The sequence below is a fragment of the Littorina saxatilis genome, linkage group LG9 (assembly GCF_037325665.1).
Source record: "Littorina saxatilis isolate snail1 linkage group LG9, US_GU_Lsax_2.0, whole genome shotgun sequence".
In the NCBI taxonomy this organism is placed as follows: Eukaryota; Metazoa; Mollusca; class Gastropoda; order Littorinimorpha; family Littorinidae; genus Littorina; species Littorina saxatilis.
Genome location: NC_090253.1, coordinates 38,103,520 through 38,118,863, shown reverse-complemented (window position 1 = coordinate 38,118,863; position 15,344 = coordinate 38,103,520). Strand labels below are relative to the sequence as shown.

The following is a 15,344-nucleotide window of genomic DNA, read 5'->3' as shown; positions in this document are numbered from 1 at the left end:
AGTTTTTTGTGTTTTGTTGCTGCAATGCTCGATTGTGTTGGCTTATTGATGGCCGCAGGAGCGCTCATCTATTGGAATGCATTCGGAGAGGTGACATTCTCGTTTGTTACCGTTCTCACGAGATCAGTTACAGTTTCTCTCTCTCTCTCTCTCTCTCTCTCTCTCTCTCTCTCTCTCTCTCTCTCTCCGAGGCTGAGTGTATGTATGTGTCTGTGTCTCCCTCTGAGTCTCTCCACTTCTGTCTTTCTATGTCTGTCTCTGTCTATGTGTGTGTGTGTCTCTCTCTCTCTCGCTCTCTCTCAGTCTCGGCGACTCCTGGCACTGTGACACAGGTCAAACGGCACAGGTTAACTTGAGTTCACGTGTACCCAGCAGGAGGGGGGTGATTCGGGTCAGAAGTGGGGTAAGCACTTTGGTCTTCAGTCTTTGGGTTATAGCTTTCAGTGGAGAAGATGCCAACAGGAAATTGCACTATGCTCTACTATTTATTGTCCTTGTCTATCGGACACGAAGAAGGGAAGCTACAATCGCCCCAGGCCATATATACTCTTTGTTTCCTGAGCCTGGACCATTGAGACGGTTACCTCATAGATCTGTTCATTCTTCGGATCTGTTCACAACCGTTCATTGTCCCGTTCCCGTACCAACCAAGGACTGCTGCCACAACAATGGAACGCTGCGCAAACGGCCGTTCTTTGGCATCTTTCAGCAGCGTCTGACCATAGTCAGGCAGCCGTTCTTGGTCGGTCAGTAAGGGAACGGGACCTAGAACGGATGTGTGGAATGCGGGTATGACAACACGAGTCAGTGTGTGAGAGCGCTACCGTTGCGTTGCCGTTGTTTTAAGTTCCTTTAACGATCCAAGCGTTCCGTTACCGATGGGTTGAGGTTCCATTACCGTTCAATCAATCAATATGAGGCTTATATCGCGCGTATTCCGTGGGTACAGTTCTAAGCGCAGGGATTTATTTATTTATTTTATTTTATTTTATGCGATTTATTTATGCCGTGTGAGATGGAATTTTTTTACACAATACATCACGCATTCACATCGGCCAGCAGATCGCAGCCATTTCGGCGCATATCCTACTTTTCACGGCCTATTATTCCAAGCCACACGGGTATTTTGGTGGACATTTTTATCTATGCCTATACAATTTTGCCAGGAAAGACCCTTTTGTCAATCGTGGGATCTTTAACGTGCACACCCCAATGTAGTGTACACGAAGGGACCTCGGTTTTTCGTCTCATCCGAAAGACGAGCACTTGAACCCACCACCTAGGTTAGGAAAGGGGGGAGAAAATTGCTAACGCCCTGACGCTTCCGAGCGCAAGTGCGTTACCACTCGGCCACCCAGTCCTATTCTGATCATTCTGATCGGAAGCGGAACGGCTAAAAATTTGAACATGCAGCCCAAACTCAGCCGTCCCTACCGTTCAAAGCAGTTCCGTTAACGATCAGTTACGTTCATTGCGGTTCTGTCCCGATCCCTCCCGTGCCCGCACCGTTCCTTGGTCGGTACGGGAACGGGACCTAGAACGGTTGTGTGGAAAGGGGGTACAAGACTCGACCACTTGGCTTATGGTGGAGACAGCTGGAAGATCTCTTGATATAATTGAAGAGGAGTAGTCTTCCTTTTAGAAAATGTGTAGGCCTACTCTGGCTTACAGATTAGAAATTTGTGCTGTCAGGGCTGGGAAAAGGGAGTGGAGGGTAAGGGGGTGGGGGGTGGGTAAGCGAGGGGTTAGAGAGACGAAAGAGAAAACTGGACAGGGAAAAGTCACTGCCTGAAGTATTTAATAAAACCACACAAAAAAAAGAAATTACCACATATGCAGGTTTTCAATTAATATTTTTGCAAAGTATCTGCACAAGCATGTGTGCCTCTGTGAGCATGTTCGTGGCTGCTTTCATGGGGTGCCTGTATCCTCAGAAATGTGAGGATTTCTTTTATCTCTCTTTTTCTGACACCGTTGATTTAACGTCATTATTACAGGACTTTCTTTTTCCCGGTTATAAGTTTCAGTTATAAGTTGTAGTAGTTTGACCTTATTGTTTTAGGACAAGTAGAGCTCGTTCACCAGTAGCAAAGACTCACTCAGTCCATAGACCATTTACCCCTATTTGGTCTATGCTCAGTCCTCGGTGTGCCTGAGTGTGTGTGATGGGGGGCTCTCCCGTGACCGGCCACCTGCAATACCTGACGGACAGGTTTGCCCTGGCCCAAGGGTGTCCGTTCATGAGAGGGACTGCTGTAACAGCAAAACTAGTGTGAAACATAAGTAATCAATTTATCCACTTGACTATATTCACAACAGGGACCTATCACTCTTCTTTGCATGTTTTTATGCCTACGGATTTTCAAATACTCTGCAACACATGTAACCCAAATTCAACATGTGCCCGTACAATACCGCTTCTTTTATACAATACAATACAATACAATACAATAACTTTATTAATCTCTAAAAGAGAAATTACATTGCTGAGCGTTTGTGTCCGTAATAATAACATACATAAAAACATTATGAAAACATTGCTTCGACCATGTTGATTTTAATCAACCAATTTTCTTGTTAGAGTCTTTGAATCCATGCGGTGCTTACCCCGAGTTACATGCTGCTGAAAGATCGAAGCTCACACTATTTTAAATTCGTTTCAAAGGTCTTATGGTCCAAGCCGCTCCATCAGCAGAGAGACCACAAATCGAGACTACGGTTTTGTGTGTGTGTGCATACGCGCGCGTGTGTGTGTCTGTGTGTGTAGAGCGATCCTGGGAAAAGTAATGGACCGAAACTTTATACGACATACAAATTCTTTCAGATGATACCACGAGGTCATTTGATTTTTTCAATTAATGTCTTTCATAACGTCTTATCCGACTTTTAGTGAAAGTTGAGGCGGCACTGTGACGACCTCATTTCTTAAATAAATTGATTTGCTCAGTCCGGACTATGAGATTGCATTTCAGCATTGAAACTTCAAAACAGTTTTTATTTTTTTGCTCATTAAAGTTGTCATTTACATGGAGTTTTCACTCAGTGACACATTTAAAAATGACTACATTGTATTCTTTATCCTTTCCTAAATCCAAATAGCTATGTTGTGTTTACTCTGAAAATGTGCTCAGAATTAAAGAAAATCAGCATGTGCAATATAGGTACTGCGTTCACATGCTTCGGCGAGATGAGCGCAATCTGTCTGTCTTCGGGTTTCGACTAACCAAACCTTACTATTTGTAGTCTCAGTGATGACTGGTGAATTTTCAGTGTTGATCATATTGTTGTTTCAGACCGACAGATTGGCTAAATGTTTCAATATCACTTCATGCGACTTTTGTTGTTGTTAATCTCACACACTTTGCTCAGTTCAACCAGACTTCCTAACATTCTTTATGACCGTCCAAATGTCACAAACCCGCATGCAGGGCTCCCCAAAGTGCGCGTCCCTGCGTCTTATACACACTAGAAGCCAAAAACACGCACTAGAAATGTATGGAGGGGGTCCCGGGCCACATTTAACTTTAAAAGAGCAGGTCCAGGGTCGCACTAAATTCCATTTATCGTGCGTACCGTATATACTTTTTCGGACTGCAATCATCAGCTATTGTACACGGCACACTATGTGTGACCACAATGACTGTTTTATAAGTACACCGGGACTTTTCGACCCTTGGAACCCTCTAAAATTCTGCAGCGAGGGTCCATGGACCCTCTAAAAATTGAAAGTGGGGGGCCCGGGACTCTCTAGGAGGGGCGTCCGTTGGGGGCCCTGCGCATGTGACAAAAAACTATGTTTGTGGGAGAAATGCGTATGTTTTGTGCATAAAAAAGAGACTGTTTGTTGGACTGTTGTACAGAGGAAAAAAGTGTGTGTTTTTCTCAAGGACAATGTTGTTTCTGAGTTAATGTAAATATTGAGAATCAAATTTATGAAAAAGCAAAGCAGTAAATTACCACAGAAGCTTACAAAACAATTCAGGTAAAGTGTGTGTTGGAAATGCCTGTGGTGTATTGCTTTGTCAATCAATGTGATTTTACTTGAAATATTTCTTGCAGAACATTGTTTTGTTGTGCGCTAAATGTGCTGTGTAGTATCCTCAAGAGCTAAAAGACTAGAAAACTTTTGGGAAAGTATTATTTTCTCACAAGTGGAATAGATTTTGCCTGTGTGTCTGTCTGTTACTGACACCCACACACACTATTCACAAACAATGGATTAACACAATTGAATCAAACCTTTTTATTACATACAAAGTATATGTGCTCATTTCACTCCTCTTGTTTCACTTGTGTGTGTTGGTTTTTTTTTTAAACAATCTAAATTCATTTTGTCTGTGTTTATTCTGCTCATTATAATCCATCATTGTTAAATCTTCAAACAAAACTTTACGCAACACACACACACACGATTTCCCCCTGAAATCACTTAGAATTTGTGAAAACACACACACACACACACACACATATGTGTTAAAGATGATTCTTCCCTGAGATCACTGAGAATTTGTGAACATACACACACACACACACACACCCACACGTGTGCGCATGCACACACACATGCTGGACATGTAAATTCCTTGAAATCATTCTGACTGGATGTACAATACATAAAACAAACATAACCACACCCATTCTCTGTTAGCTTTTCACCCTAATCAAGCATTTACATGAAACCCACAACCACTTGAGTGCTTACACATTTTTTTAAACGGCGAAAGAATTTGCTTTGTACTTTCACGAAAGTGTCAGTACGTTCCTCATAGCATCACTTCTATCAAAATCAAATAAAGTAACACAAACTTTTTGAATTTGTTAAACTTCATGACTGTGCTTTCAATTTATTAAACTCAATCTGCATTCAAATCATCACAGCTTGTTCTGTCAAAATCTGAAGCTGCACAATCTTTACACACACTTGACAGCAAAGTTTACTGCCATAATGAATTCATTAAAAGACAAACAATTTCTGCATGCTCCTTTTTTTATTATAAACAAATGCTAATAAAATCTGTAATCATTCTTATCACGCCATTCCTATGTCATCAACTGTTGCTTTTCCCTTCAGTCAAACCTATCTTAACGACCACCTAATGGAGCAACAACAAGTCGCGCAAGGCAAAATAACAACATTTAGTCAAGCTGTCGAACTCACAGAATGAAACTGAGCGCACTGCTTTTTTCACCAAGACCACATACTCGTAGTTTCGTCAGTCCACCGCTCGTGGCAAAGGCAGTGAAATCGACAAGCCATGCAGAATAGTGCGGTAGTGGTCGCGCTGAGCAGGATAACACGCTTTTCTGTATGTCTATTCTTTTTAGCTTACTGAGTTTATTTTTAATTCAAACATATCACATCTATATGTTTTTGGAATCAGGGACTGACAAGGAATAAGATGAAATTGTTTTTAAATCGATTTCGGAAAATTAATTTTAATCATAATTTTCATATTATTAATTTTCAGAGCTTGTTTGTAATCCAAATATAACATATGTATATGTTTTTGGAATCAGAAAATGACGAAGAATTAGATGAAATTTTTTGGATCGTTTAATAACAAAATAATTTTAATTACAAGTTTCCGATTTTTAATGACCAAACTCATCAATTAGTTTTGAAGCCACCAAGCTGAAATGCAATACCGAAGTCCGGACTTCGTCGAAGAATGCTTGGCCAAAATTTCAATCAATTTGATTAAAAAATGAGGGTGTGACAGTGCCGCCTCAACTTTTACAAAAAGCCGGATATGACGTCATCAAAGACATTTATCAAAAAATGAAAAAAAACGTCCGGGGATATCATACCCAGGAACTCTCATGTCAAATTTCATAAAGATCGGTCTAATACTTTAGTCTGAATCGCTCTACACACACACACGCACAGACAGACACACACACACACACACATACACCACGACCCTTGTCTCGATTCCCCCTCTATGTTAAAGCATTTAGTCAAAACTTGACTAAATGTAAAAAGCAGTCCTTTTAGACAGGTGGTCATCATGAAAAGGTGAATTATATAGGAAAAGAACCACGCTAGGGTTTCTTGGGGGCGGTGGTGCTGGGCAGGTGGTCATTATTGCAACTCCCTTCCGCTTGCAAATCCTGACAGATTTACAGATGAATTTCCGAAAATCGCCTATTCATTATCATGGTGGTCACCAGGGCAGGTTCAACTGTATCAACAGTTTCCTGACTATGGCAGGTGCTCATGGCAGCAGGGGTAACGGGGTTGCTATTGGTCTTAGCAAAGATGAACCCCCGGACCTTTTCCACCAGCACCTGAAAAAGAGAAAGTATCAAACCACGGCAGAATCCCACTTCAAAATGTTCAAAAAAGTTTGTCGTTAGGTAAATGTTATGTGCTTGTGGCCTCAAGATATACAGGCGTATGTGTAAAGAATGTGTGTTTGTGTGTGTGTGTGTGTGTGTGTGTGTGTGCGCGCGCGTGTGTGCGTGTGCACATGCCATGCTGAAAAACAGCAAGGATGTAGTGTGAAGCATGTGTGAGCCAGCAACAAAAAAACACACTGATAAGGCCACCAAAAAAAAATAGGTGTGGTTACGGTAACATAGCCAAAAAAAATAGGGTAGGTAGGTAGGCAATCACTTTTTTTTTTAAACGTTTTTTTCTAATGTGTACAAATTAAACCTACTTGACAGGGAAATAAGTGTGCGACACGGGCGCTTTCGCTTTCATTGCGTTTTTTGCACTCCTTTTTTTTTGGTTTTTTGGACAAATGTAATAAAAAGTTATAGGATCGGCCCCTAAAAATAGGGTAGGTCGGGTTACCATAACCACACCTATTTTTTTTTAGGCCTAAATACATGCACATATACCTGCACACTTCAGAGCCATGTATCTGAACTCGCTTCCTGCAATAGCCCTCACTAACTACAAACAGCTGCGATGTGAGGCCCCTCTGATGAAAGGACACCTCCCAAGAAAGGACACCTTCTGTTGTCCCTTGGTCTTTACACTTTACTGAGGTATACCTTTCATAAGAGGGGAACCTACAGTGTAGGGACACTTGTGGTTGGTCCCAAGGATGCCCTTTCATCACAGGTACAGTTAAACCTGTTCAGCGACCACATATTGATAATAGCAACCACCTGCTCATTACAACTACCGCTGATGGGGTCTATGTCGACCAAAAGAGTGGGATTCCCTGTAGGTGGAGTTCCTGGAGGGGGATTCCCTGTATACAGGGAATCCCACAGGGTGGAGTTTTTCAATAAAACTTGCAAACCATACTCGAATTTCTAAGCAATATCAAAAAAGATTGAAAAACATCAAATTCTACCGATGTCGCCAAGCATCACGTGACTTTCAGCGATATCAGCGACACGCTACAGGAACTAAATCCTGTGGTATTCCCTGTATACAGGGAATCCCCCTCCAGGAACTCCACCTACAGGGAATCCCACTCTTTTGGTCGACATAGACCCCATCAGCACAACTACCCTGGAAATAACCCTACAAGGTTCTTTCCTATACAATTCACCTTTCTAAATGACAATCACCTGTCTCTTAAGACCACTTTTGGTTCGTCATTGGGTGGTCGTTATCGACAGGTTTGACTGCACTTCCAAAAATCGGAGAAAATCAGGTCTTAAAAAGGAGGGAGCCTTAAAATGGGGGCAAATTTACAGAGGTTATAAACAAAAAGTCTGAAAAAACAGGGTCTTAAAAGGGAGGTAGTCTTAAAAGGCGGGTTCCACTGTACTAGTGTAACAACTTCTTCTTCTTGTCGATTACACTTCTATACTGTTAGACCGGACAGCGAGACATAAGATAACAACGAAACAGCAAACTCACCCAATAGACTGGAAAGAAAAGAGGCGTAGGTAGCGGTTCCAGTGACAGCGCCAATGGCTGCAGGGTTCCTGCGAACAGTTTGCACATGGAATGCTCTGCCCGACGCCATGTCCCCCGGTCCCCAAGCCTCCACCTCTACAATGTGCCAGTCTCTTAGGCTGTAAAACACAGACAAACTTCTTTCAAAAGAAATGTGCACATGGAATGCTCTGCCCGATGCTATATCCCCTGGTCCCAAAGCCTCCACCTCTACAATGTGCCAGTCTCTAAGGCTGTAAAACACACATAAACTTCTTTCAATAGTCAGAAACTGTGTGCACATGGAATGCTCTTCTCATGTCCCCTGGTGTCCATGCCTCCACCTCTACAATGTGCCAGTCTCTAAATTAGGCTATAAAACACACACAAACTTCTTTCAAAAGCCAGAAAGTGTGCACATGGAATGCTCTGCCCAATGCCATGTCCCCTGGTGTCCAAGCCTCCACCTCTACAATGTGCCAGTCTCTAAATTAGGCTATAAAACACACACAAACTTCTTTCAAAAGCCAGAAAGTGTGCACATGGAATGCTCTGCCCAACGCCATGTCCCCTGGTCCCCAAGCCTCCACCTCTACAATGTGCCAGTCTCTTAGGCTATAAAACACACACAAACTTCTTTCAAAAGCCAGAAACAGTGTGTACATGGAATGCTCTGCCCGACGCCATGTCCCCTGGTCCCCAAGCCTCCACCTCTACAATGTGCCAGTCTCTTTGGCTGTAAAACACACACAAACTTATTTAAAAAATCAAAAACTCTTAATATAAAACACACAAAACCTCGATTTAGCCCCATTAGAAGTTCGCAGTCACACTGAGTGAATCTCAATTAAATGGTCGCTGTTCTTTCAGTATGTGACCTTACTTCCACGAGGTTAAATGCAGGACTGTGCCAATCAATCTGATGGGTAGCACCTGCAACGTGACTTCCCTTTTATGAGAGGACATCTCTGATGAGAGGACATCTTCTGGATGTCCTTCAGTCTATAATAACAAAAGTACTTCACAAATGAAAGGACACGCGTAAATGCACTTATCACTCATGCAATGTCAAATACACAAGAATTACTTGTACAAATCCTTCTTTATCTATCTAGCAGTGTTGTGTGCAAGAGGACACCTCTGAAATGCTTGCATGTTGATAGGACAGTCAGCTAGACAGCAAATAACATTTTGGAGAGAGGGAGGTGGTTTAGGAGTTCAAACTGGAAGATTTAAAGTCACAAAACTGAGAAGAAGGATATGCAGCTGAAGTAATTGTATTCAAAATTATATTATGCGCTCTCCCGCATCCGTTGCGAAGATGACCAACAGTGGTTCCTGCAACGTAAAGAATCCAGATCCAGATCCAGATCCAGATATTTAGGCAGAGCATCAGACTACTCAAACAACACAAGAACTCACTCATCATAAAGGGAGAGAATGGATCGAGTAGGTTGTTCCTAAAATAAATGTCTTGACAGAAATGTGTAAGGGAAGCAACTTCTCTGCTGTCAGGACTGTGACAGAATGTGATTTACAAGTAATTCTTTCCCATACCTTCATGTATAAGTGTGCATAATATCTATAACACACACCCCCCCTCCCCATTACCCTCAATTCCCTGAATGTGTCAAGATGTTTTTCTGTCTTTAATGTAGTTGTCTCCCTTTCTTATTTATTTATTTACATCTTAATCAATTTTTCTTTGCTTGCCCTCTCTTTTTCAATCTCTTTTAATTGTAAATAAAAGAAAACATAAGATGAAAAAAAAATATTCATCCTTTTTGATTCCCCCTAAATTCACCCCTACCTTCATTATACTCCCTCTACCATTTTTGGCTCACGTAAGTGTAGCCTATGCGATGATAAACTTTGTCTGTCTGTGCGTGCGTGCGTGCGTGCGTGCGTGCGTATGTATGTATGTGTGTATGTCTGTGGTAGAAACTTTAACATTTCCGAGTCTATGGATTACGTCAGTCTCGGTCAAAAGTGTTCGACGTGTGTGATAGAAACTATTTGAAGACGTCACAGTATGACGTAAGAGGGTTAGACGTCACGCAAAGGAATTACTGAAAGTCTCGGTCATTGTTATTGTGAGCGGGCCGAGACTTCTTGGCAGATCCAGGGTCTCGCTTTCTTGCATAGTTTCACCTATGCTTACTGTGTGTGTGTGTGTGTGTGTGTGTGTGTGTGTGTGTGTGTGTGTGTGTGTGTGTGTGTGTGTGTGTGTGTGTGTGTGTGTGTGTGTGTGTGTATGTGTGACGGAGTGATTGAGTTTGTGTTACTGTTTGTCGATTTCTTACGTGAGCCTTGAAGGCTTCGCCTCTTGTTAACATTTTTCCTTGCTCTACCCAGCTAATTTTGAAAACTTACTTTGGATCTGATACGAGACAACCTTCCACCTTGTCAAAGCCAAGGTTGTGAGCAGCAATAGCGGCAGCTGCCATGGTGTTCACGTTGTTAGGCGCCAAGGGACACAAACCCCGGACATCTCCTGCCCACCAAAAGATGCTTTTCATTTTTCCTTTTCATTACTTTATTGTCCCATCGCTGGGAAATTCGGGTCACTTCCTCTCAGTGGAAAGCTAGCAGCTGCAGCAACAGAGTTGCGCTACCCAGGTGTATGCGTGTTTCGGTGTAATAAGCCACCTGCACTTATCAGGCCTCGGGGAATGAATAAAAGTGGTTTGGGCGTACTGACGGGAAAATTTTGCTTTTTAAGCATTTTTTAAGGGCACACAGAAGCTCTTTTCTTTCACAATTAGAAAAGAGGGCGGGGATGTAGCTCAGTCGGTAGCGCGCTGGATTTGTATCCAGTTGGCCGCTGTCAGCGTGAGTTCGTCCCCACGTTCGGCGAGAGATTTATTTCTCAGAGTCAACTTTGTGTGCAGACTCTCCTCGGTGTCCGAACACCCCCGTGTGTACACGCAAGCACAAGACCAAATGCGCACGAAAAAGATCCTGTAATCCATGTCAGAGTTCGGTGGGTTATAGAAACACGAAAATACCCATCATGCTTCCCCCGAAAACGGCGTATAGCTGCCTAAATGGCGGGGTAAAAAACAATCATACACGTAAAATTCCACTCGTGCAAAAAACACGAGTGTACGTGGGAGTTTCAGCCCACGAACGAAGAAGAAGAAGACAATTAGAAAAGGACTTCGTCGTATTTACGACGAAAGGTGTATCATTCCCAGGCCTTACTTATGGCAGAATAACTGAGGTCTTTTACGTGCCAGTATCCGTCCCCAACCCATGACCCTCCCATCCCAAGTCCAGTGCTCTACCAACTGAGCTACCAGGCATCAACACAGAACAATTACAGCAAGAAAAACAGCAACAACACACTTTGCTAAATCCACATTTGAAATAAGCTGGCTGTTCGGGCATGACAAATTATTACTTTATCACATGAAGGAAATCTGTGGTTTAAATAAAATCTGCAAAGGTACAGAGCTCTTATGATAACTATGTGAAGTTCAAAGTCCAAAAGCAACCAGAACAGAAGCAATATATTGCACTGCACACACATTTTCCTAAAAAATGTTTAAGTGTTAATTGCAGTAGATCATCTTTTTATCAATTAAGTGGGGATCCGGGGGAGAGGGGGGGGGGGGGAGGTTTACAGAGAAGCTTTTTACAGCAATGAAGTTCAGTTTTACCTTGGTACAAAATGACTTCTTTGTCGGTACAGGATTCATTCAGTTTTGCCAGCGCTCCCTCCAGCTTGAAACACGATGGGTGTTTCTTCATCATCACTTTCAAAGCCTGAAGATATAGACATGAGGGCTTTATTTACTCTCACAAGCATAACATGTATTTCTAAAAACAAGCAAACAAACATATTTCTTTGCGCAATATGTGAAATAGTTTTTCTTGTCGACATTTTTTCCCCTGCTCCTTGATGCAATCTTACTGTTTCAGGTAAACTTTGCATGTTGATGCAAAAAGCAAAAAACAAACAAAAAAGCAACATCTCAACAGAGTCTCTCAATTAAAACACCCCCAAAATTAAAATTGTTTGCCAATCATTCTTGCTGTCTTTCATTTTATTGGGAACAAGGAGAAGTATGCAACATGTATTTACCTGCAAACTTCCTCTGTCAGCCATTTTCTTGATGTCTTCTCCTCCCCAAAATGCACCACTGGGAACGTACAAGCCATGCTGGGTTGCTGCTGCTCTGAGCTCTTTTTCTAGTGATGCCGATGACATGGCAGTTGGTGAACCAATCTGTCAGTAAAATGAAGCTAAGCATCAGTGATATATTTGAACATATGACCTCTCACTTGGTAAACACCCCCCCCCCCCCCCCCCCCCATTCACCTTCTCTCTCCACTGATCAATACTAAAGTTCTCTCTCTCTCTCTCTCTCTCTCTCTCTCTCTCTCTCTCTCTCTCTCTCACACACACACACACACACACACACACACACACACACACACACACACACACAACTGCATTCATACACACACACACACACACACATGCATGCACAACTGCATGCACACACACAGACACAGACACGCACATCATTAGAAATACGGATCTTAATCTCTAAACAGACCTGCTATGTATACCCTGCACATACAGATAACCATGATGCCAGATATTCTGTCCTGTATTACCTAGGTAAGACCAGAATTACACCGACTTATATTTTCTGTCTACTGGAAACGTACACATTTTGTGTTGCGAAGAGTTTGAAACTGTTCTGAATTGTTAAAAAGTTCTGACCATATAGTCAGCAGACGCAAGGAAAGATGCGCCAAACTGACGCGTGATATCAGGGTGAGCCACCTCCACAATTAGGTCTGCACCACTGGAACAATCGATAGCAATTAAGAACAATTTCCAATCCTACACAATTTCAAATATTCACACACAACTTTCAAGCTTTATACACTCACACAGACACACACACACACTCTCTCTCTCTCTTGTTCCTTCACTTTCCTGCACTTGTTTGAAAATGAGGTGGACGGGGGAGGGGGGAAGGGGTAGTAGGTGGGGGAACACCGGAGTGAGGTGTGGACTGGGTGGCCGAGTGGTAACGCACTTGCTCTCGGAAGCGAGAGGTTGCGAGTTCGACCCTGGGTCAGGGCGTTAGCAATTTTCTCCCCCCTTTCCTAACCTAGGTGGTGGGTTCAAGTGCTAGTCTTTCGGATGAGACGAAAAACCGAGGTCCCTTCATGTACACTACATTGGGGTGTGCACGTTAAAGATCCCACGATTGACAAAAGGGTCTTTCCTGGCAAAATTGTACAGGCATAGATAAAAATGTCCACCAAAATACCCGTGTGACTTGGAATAATAGGCCGTAAAAAGTAGGATATGCGCCGAAATGGCTGCGATCTGCTGGCCGATGTGAATGCGTGATGTATTGTGTAAAAAAATTCCATCTCACACGGCATAAATAAATCCCTGCGCCTTAAATATGTGCGCGATATAAATTGCATAAAAAAAAAATTTTTAAACGAAAAAAAATCCCTGCGCTTGGAACTGTACCCACGGAATACGCGCGATATAAGCCTCATATTGATTGATTGATTGAGTAGGAAAAAAGCAGGCAATCTCTAACCATTCATGCAGTTTGCTACAGTGCTACGTATACAGGGGTGTTTGAGAACACAAGCTGTCTTTAATCTTGAGGCATGCTCATGCTGATGAAGATGGTGTGCTTATTTGTTTTTATTTCCTTTTTCTTCTGTTTGTTTGTTGTTCCTTTTTCTTGATAACACTGTCTGAATAAATGAAGAAAAATAAACTTCAACAAACAAGTCAGCAAAGTCATCCAGTCTTTTCAAGATGGCATCAGGCTCAACTTGTCCCTCAAGTGTTTGGGTGGTTCGATTCCATACAAACACAAGTTCCACATCTTCTCTTGCTTGGATCTGCTTCGCCAGATACTGGCCTGAAAAGGAAAGTGTGAAGCATCCATCACTGTCATTTTACTACAGATAAGCACATAAGATGCTACACCATATAATTATTTAATTAGGCATGATTACACACACAGTTTTGTATATATGTGACTGCACACACACACACACTGAGACTCTCTCTGCCATCACACACACAAACACACACGAACACACATGCCATCATACACACACACATGCCATCACACACACACGCCATCACACACACAGTACACCATCACACACATGCCATCACACACATGCCATCACACACACAGTACTCACACACATGTCATCACACACATGCCATCACACACACACGCCATCACACACAGTACTCACACACATGCCATCACACACACAGTACACCATCACACACATGCCATCACACACAGTACACCATCACACACATGCCATCACACACACAGTACATAATCACACACATGCCATCACACACAGTACACCATCACACACACAGTACACCATCACACACATGCCATCACACACACAGTACACCATCACACACATGCCCGCCATCACACACACATGTCATCACACACTGAGACTCTCTCTGCCATCACATGTACACAAACACACACGCACACACATGCCATCATACACACACACATGCCATCACACACACACACATGACATCACACACACATATGTATGCCATCACACACACAGTACACCATCACACACATGCCATCACACACACACACGCCATCACACACACATGCCCGCCATCACACACACATGCCCACCATCACACACGTACAGAACAGATACAGTGAGATACATGCAAACAAAAACACAGAAGTGTAAAATACCCCCCCACACACACACACACACACACACAGAAACATACACCACACACATTACATTGCCAGTATATTTGTACAGTCTTAACAGACCAGCATAAATTTACCATCATCAACAAAAGGAAAATGCTTAAGCAGGGATATATTTGGTGCTTCAACCATAAATGTTAGCATTAATTTGTAACAGATATCACTTTCAATAACATTTGATTGTTTATAGACTTTATCTTTTCTGGTACTGCATAGACTAGAGCTAACACTTTATTCCAAGTTCGGTGATGCTCAAAGTCAACAAAGCTGCGACAGATCTACCCAACGTCTTTGCTTTTACCTAGATGGCCGTATCCAACAATGCCAATTCGTCTTTTTTCCATGCCGCGTGATTTAGCAGCGAAGACAACTTCTGAAACATGTGCAAATTATCCTATTTGTTCCCACCACTGGTGCACATGTCCTCAAAACTGTTCGTCTTCAAAGTGAAGCATTCTTACTTCGGAGTGGCTCGGGATCCGGCGAGCCGGATCTGGAGCCCCTAGGCTCAGGCACCGGTGTAACGATGTCATCTTGGCCCCGTGGTCATATTACCCCCTCGGTCTCATTGATCTTGTATAAACTCCACACTGAAGAAAAAAAAACACCCTTCGATAAGGGACGTAATCACTCGGTACACGTTTTCGAAGAAATCGAATTTTGGGGTGAACATGATCTCCAATTTTCTTCACATGCAAGAAACTGACATGCTTTTCGTCCTTAAATAATGT

The 15,344-nt window shown here is 42.6% G+C and overlaps 1 protein-coding gene across 2 annotated transcripts; it reads right to left on the bottom strand.

The window, feature by feature from the left end:
* Positions 1–4,228: 4,228 nt before the first annotated feature.
* LOC138975988 (aspartate dehydrogenase domain-containing protein-like) lies at positions 4,229–15,169 on the bottom strand. Of its 2 annotated transcripts, XM_070348774.1 has the most exons (8): positions 14,915–15,164; positions 13,620–13,755; positions 12,579–12,663; positions 11,931–12,074; positions 11,506–11,611; positions 10,217–10,337; positions 7,826–7,983; positions 4,229–6,288 (listed from the first exon to the last, which is right to left on the bottom strand). In XM_070348774.1, the coding sequence occupies exons 1-8, from the start codon at positions 14,955–14,957 to the stop codon at positions 6,251–6,253; spliced, it is 831 nt and encodes a 276-aa protein (XP_070204875.1). In that variant the 5' UTR covers positions 14,958–15,164; the 3' UTR covers positions 4,229–6,250. The 2 variants fall into 2 exon arrangements, with proteins under 2 accessions (XP_070204875.1, XP_070204877.1); XM_070348776.1 differs by lacking the exons at positions 4,229–6,288; positions 7,826–7,983 and adding an exon at positions 7,992–8,458 and having other exon boundaries at positions 14,915–15,169.
* Positions 15,170–15,344: the final 175 nt, after the last annotated feature.

What these genes read in the sequence shown, in the direction of transcription:
- LOC138975988 (XM_070348774.1), bottom strand. Translation starts at nt 14,957, where the DNA reads ATGGAAAAAAGACGAATTGGCATTGTTGGATACGGCCATCTAG. An exon ending in CTGACAGAGGAAGTTTGCAG is followed by an intron (nt 11,612 to 11,930) that starts GTAAATACATGT and finishes CTATATCTTCAG; the next exon opens with GCTTTGAAAGTGATGATGAA. An exon ending in AGAAGTCATTTTGTACCAAG is followed by an intron (nt 10,338 to 11,505) that starts GTAAAACTGAAC and finishes TTTGGTGGGCAG; the next exon opens with GAGATGTCCGGGGTTTGTGT.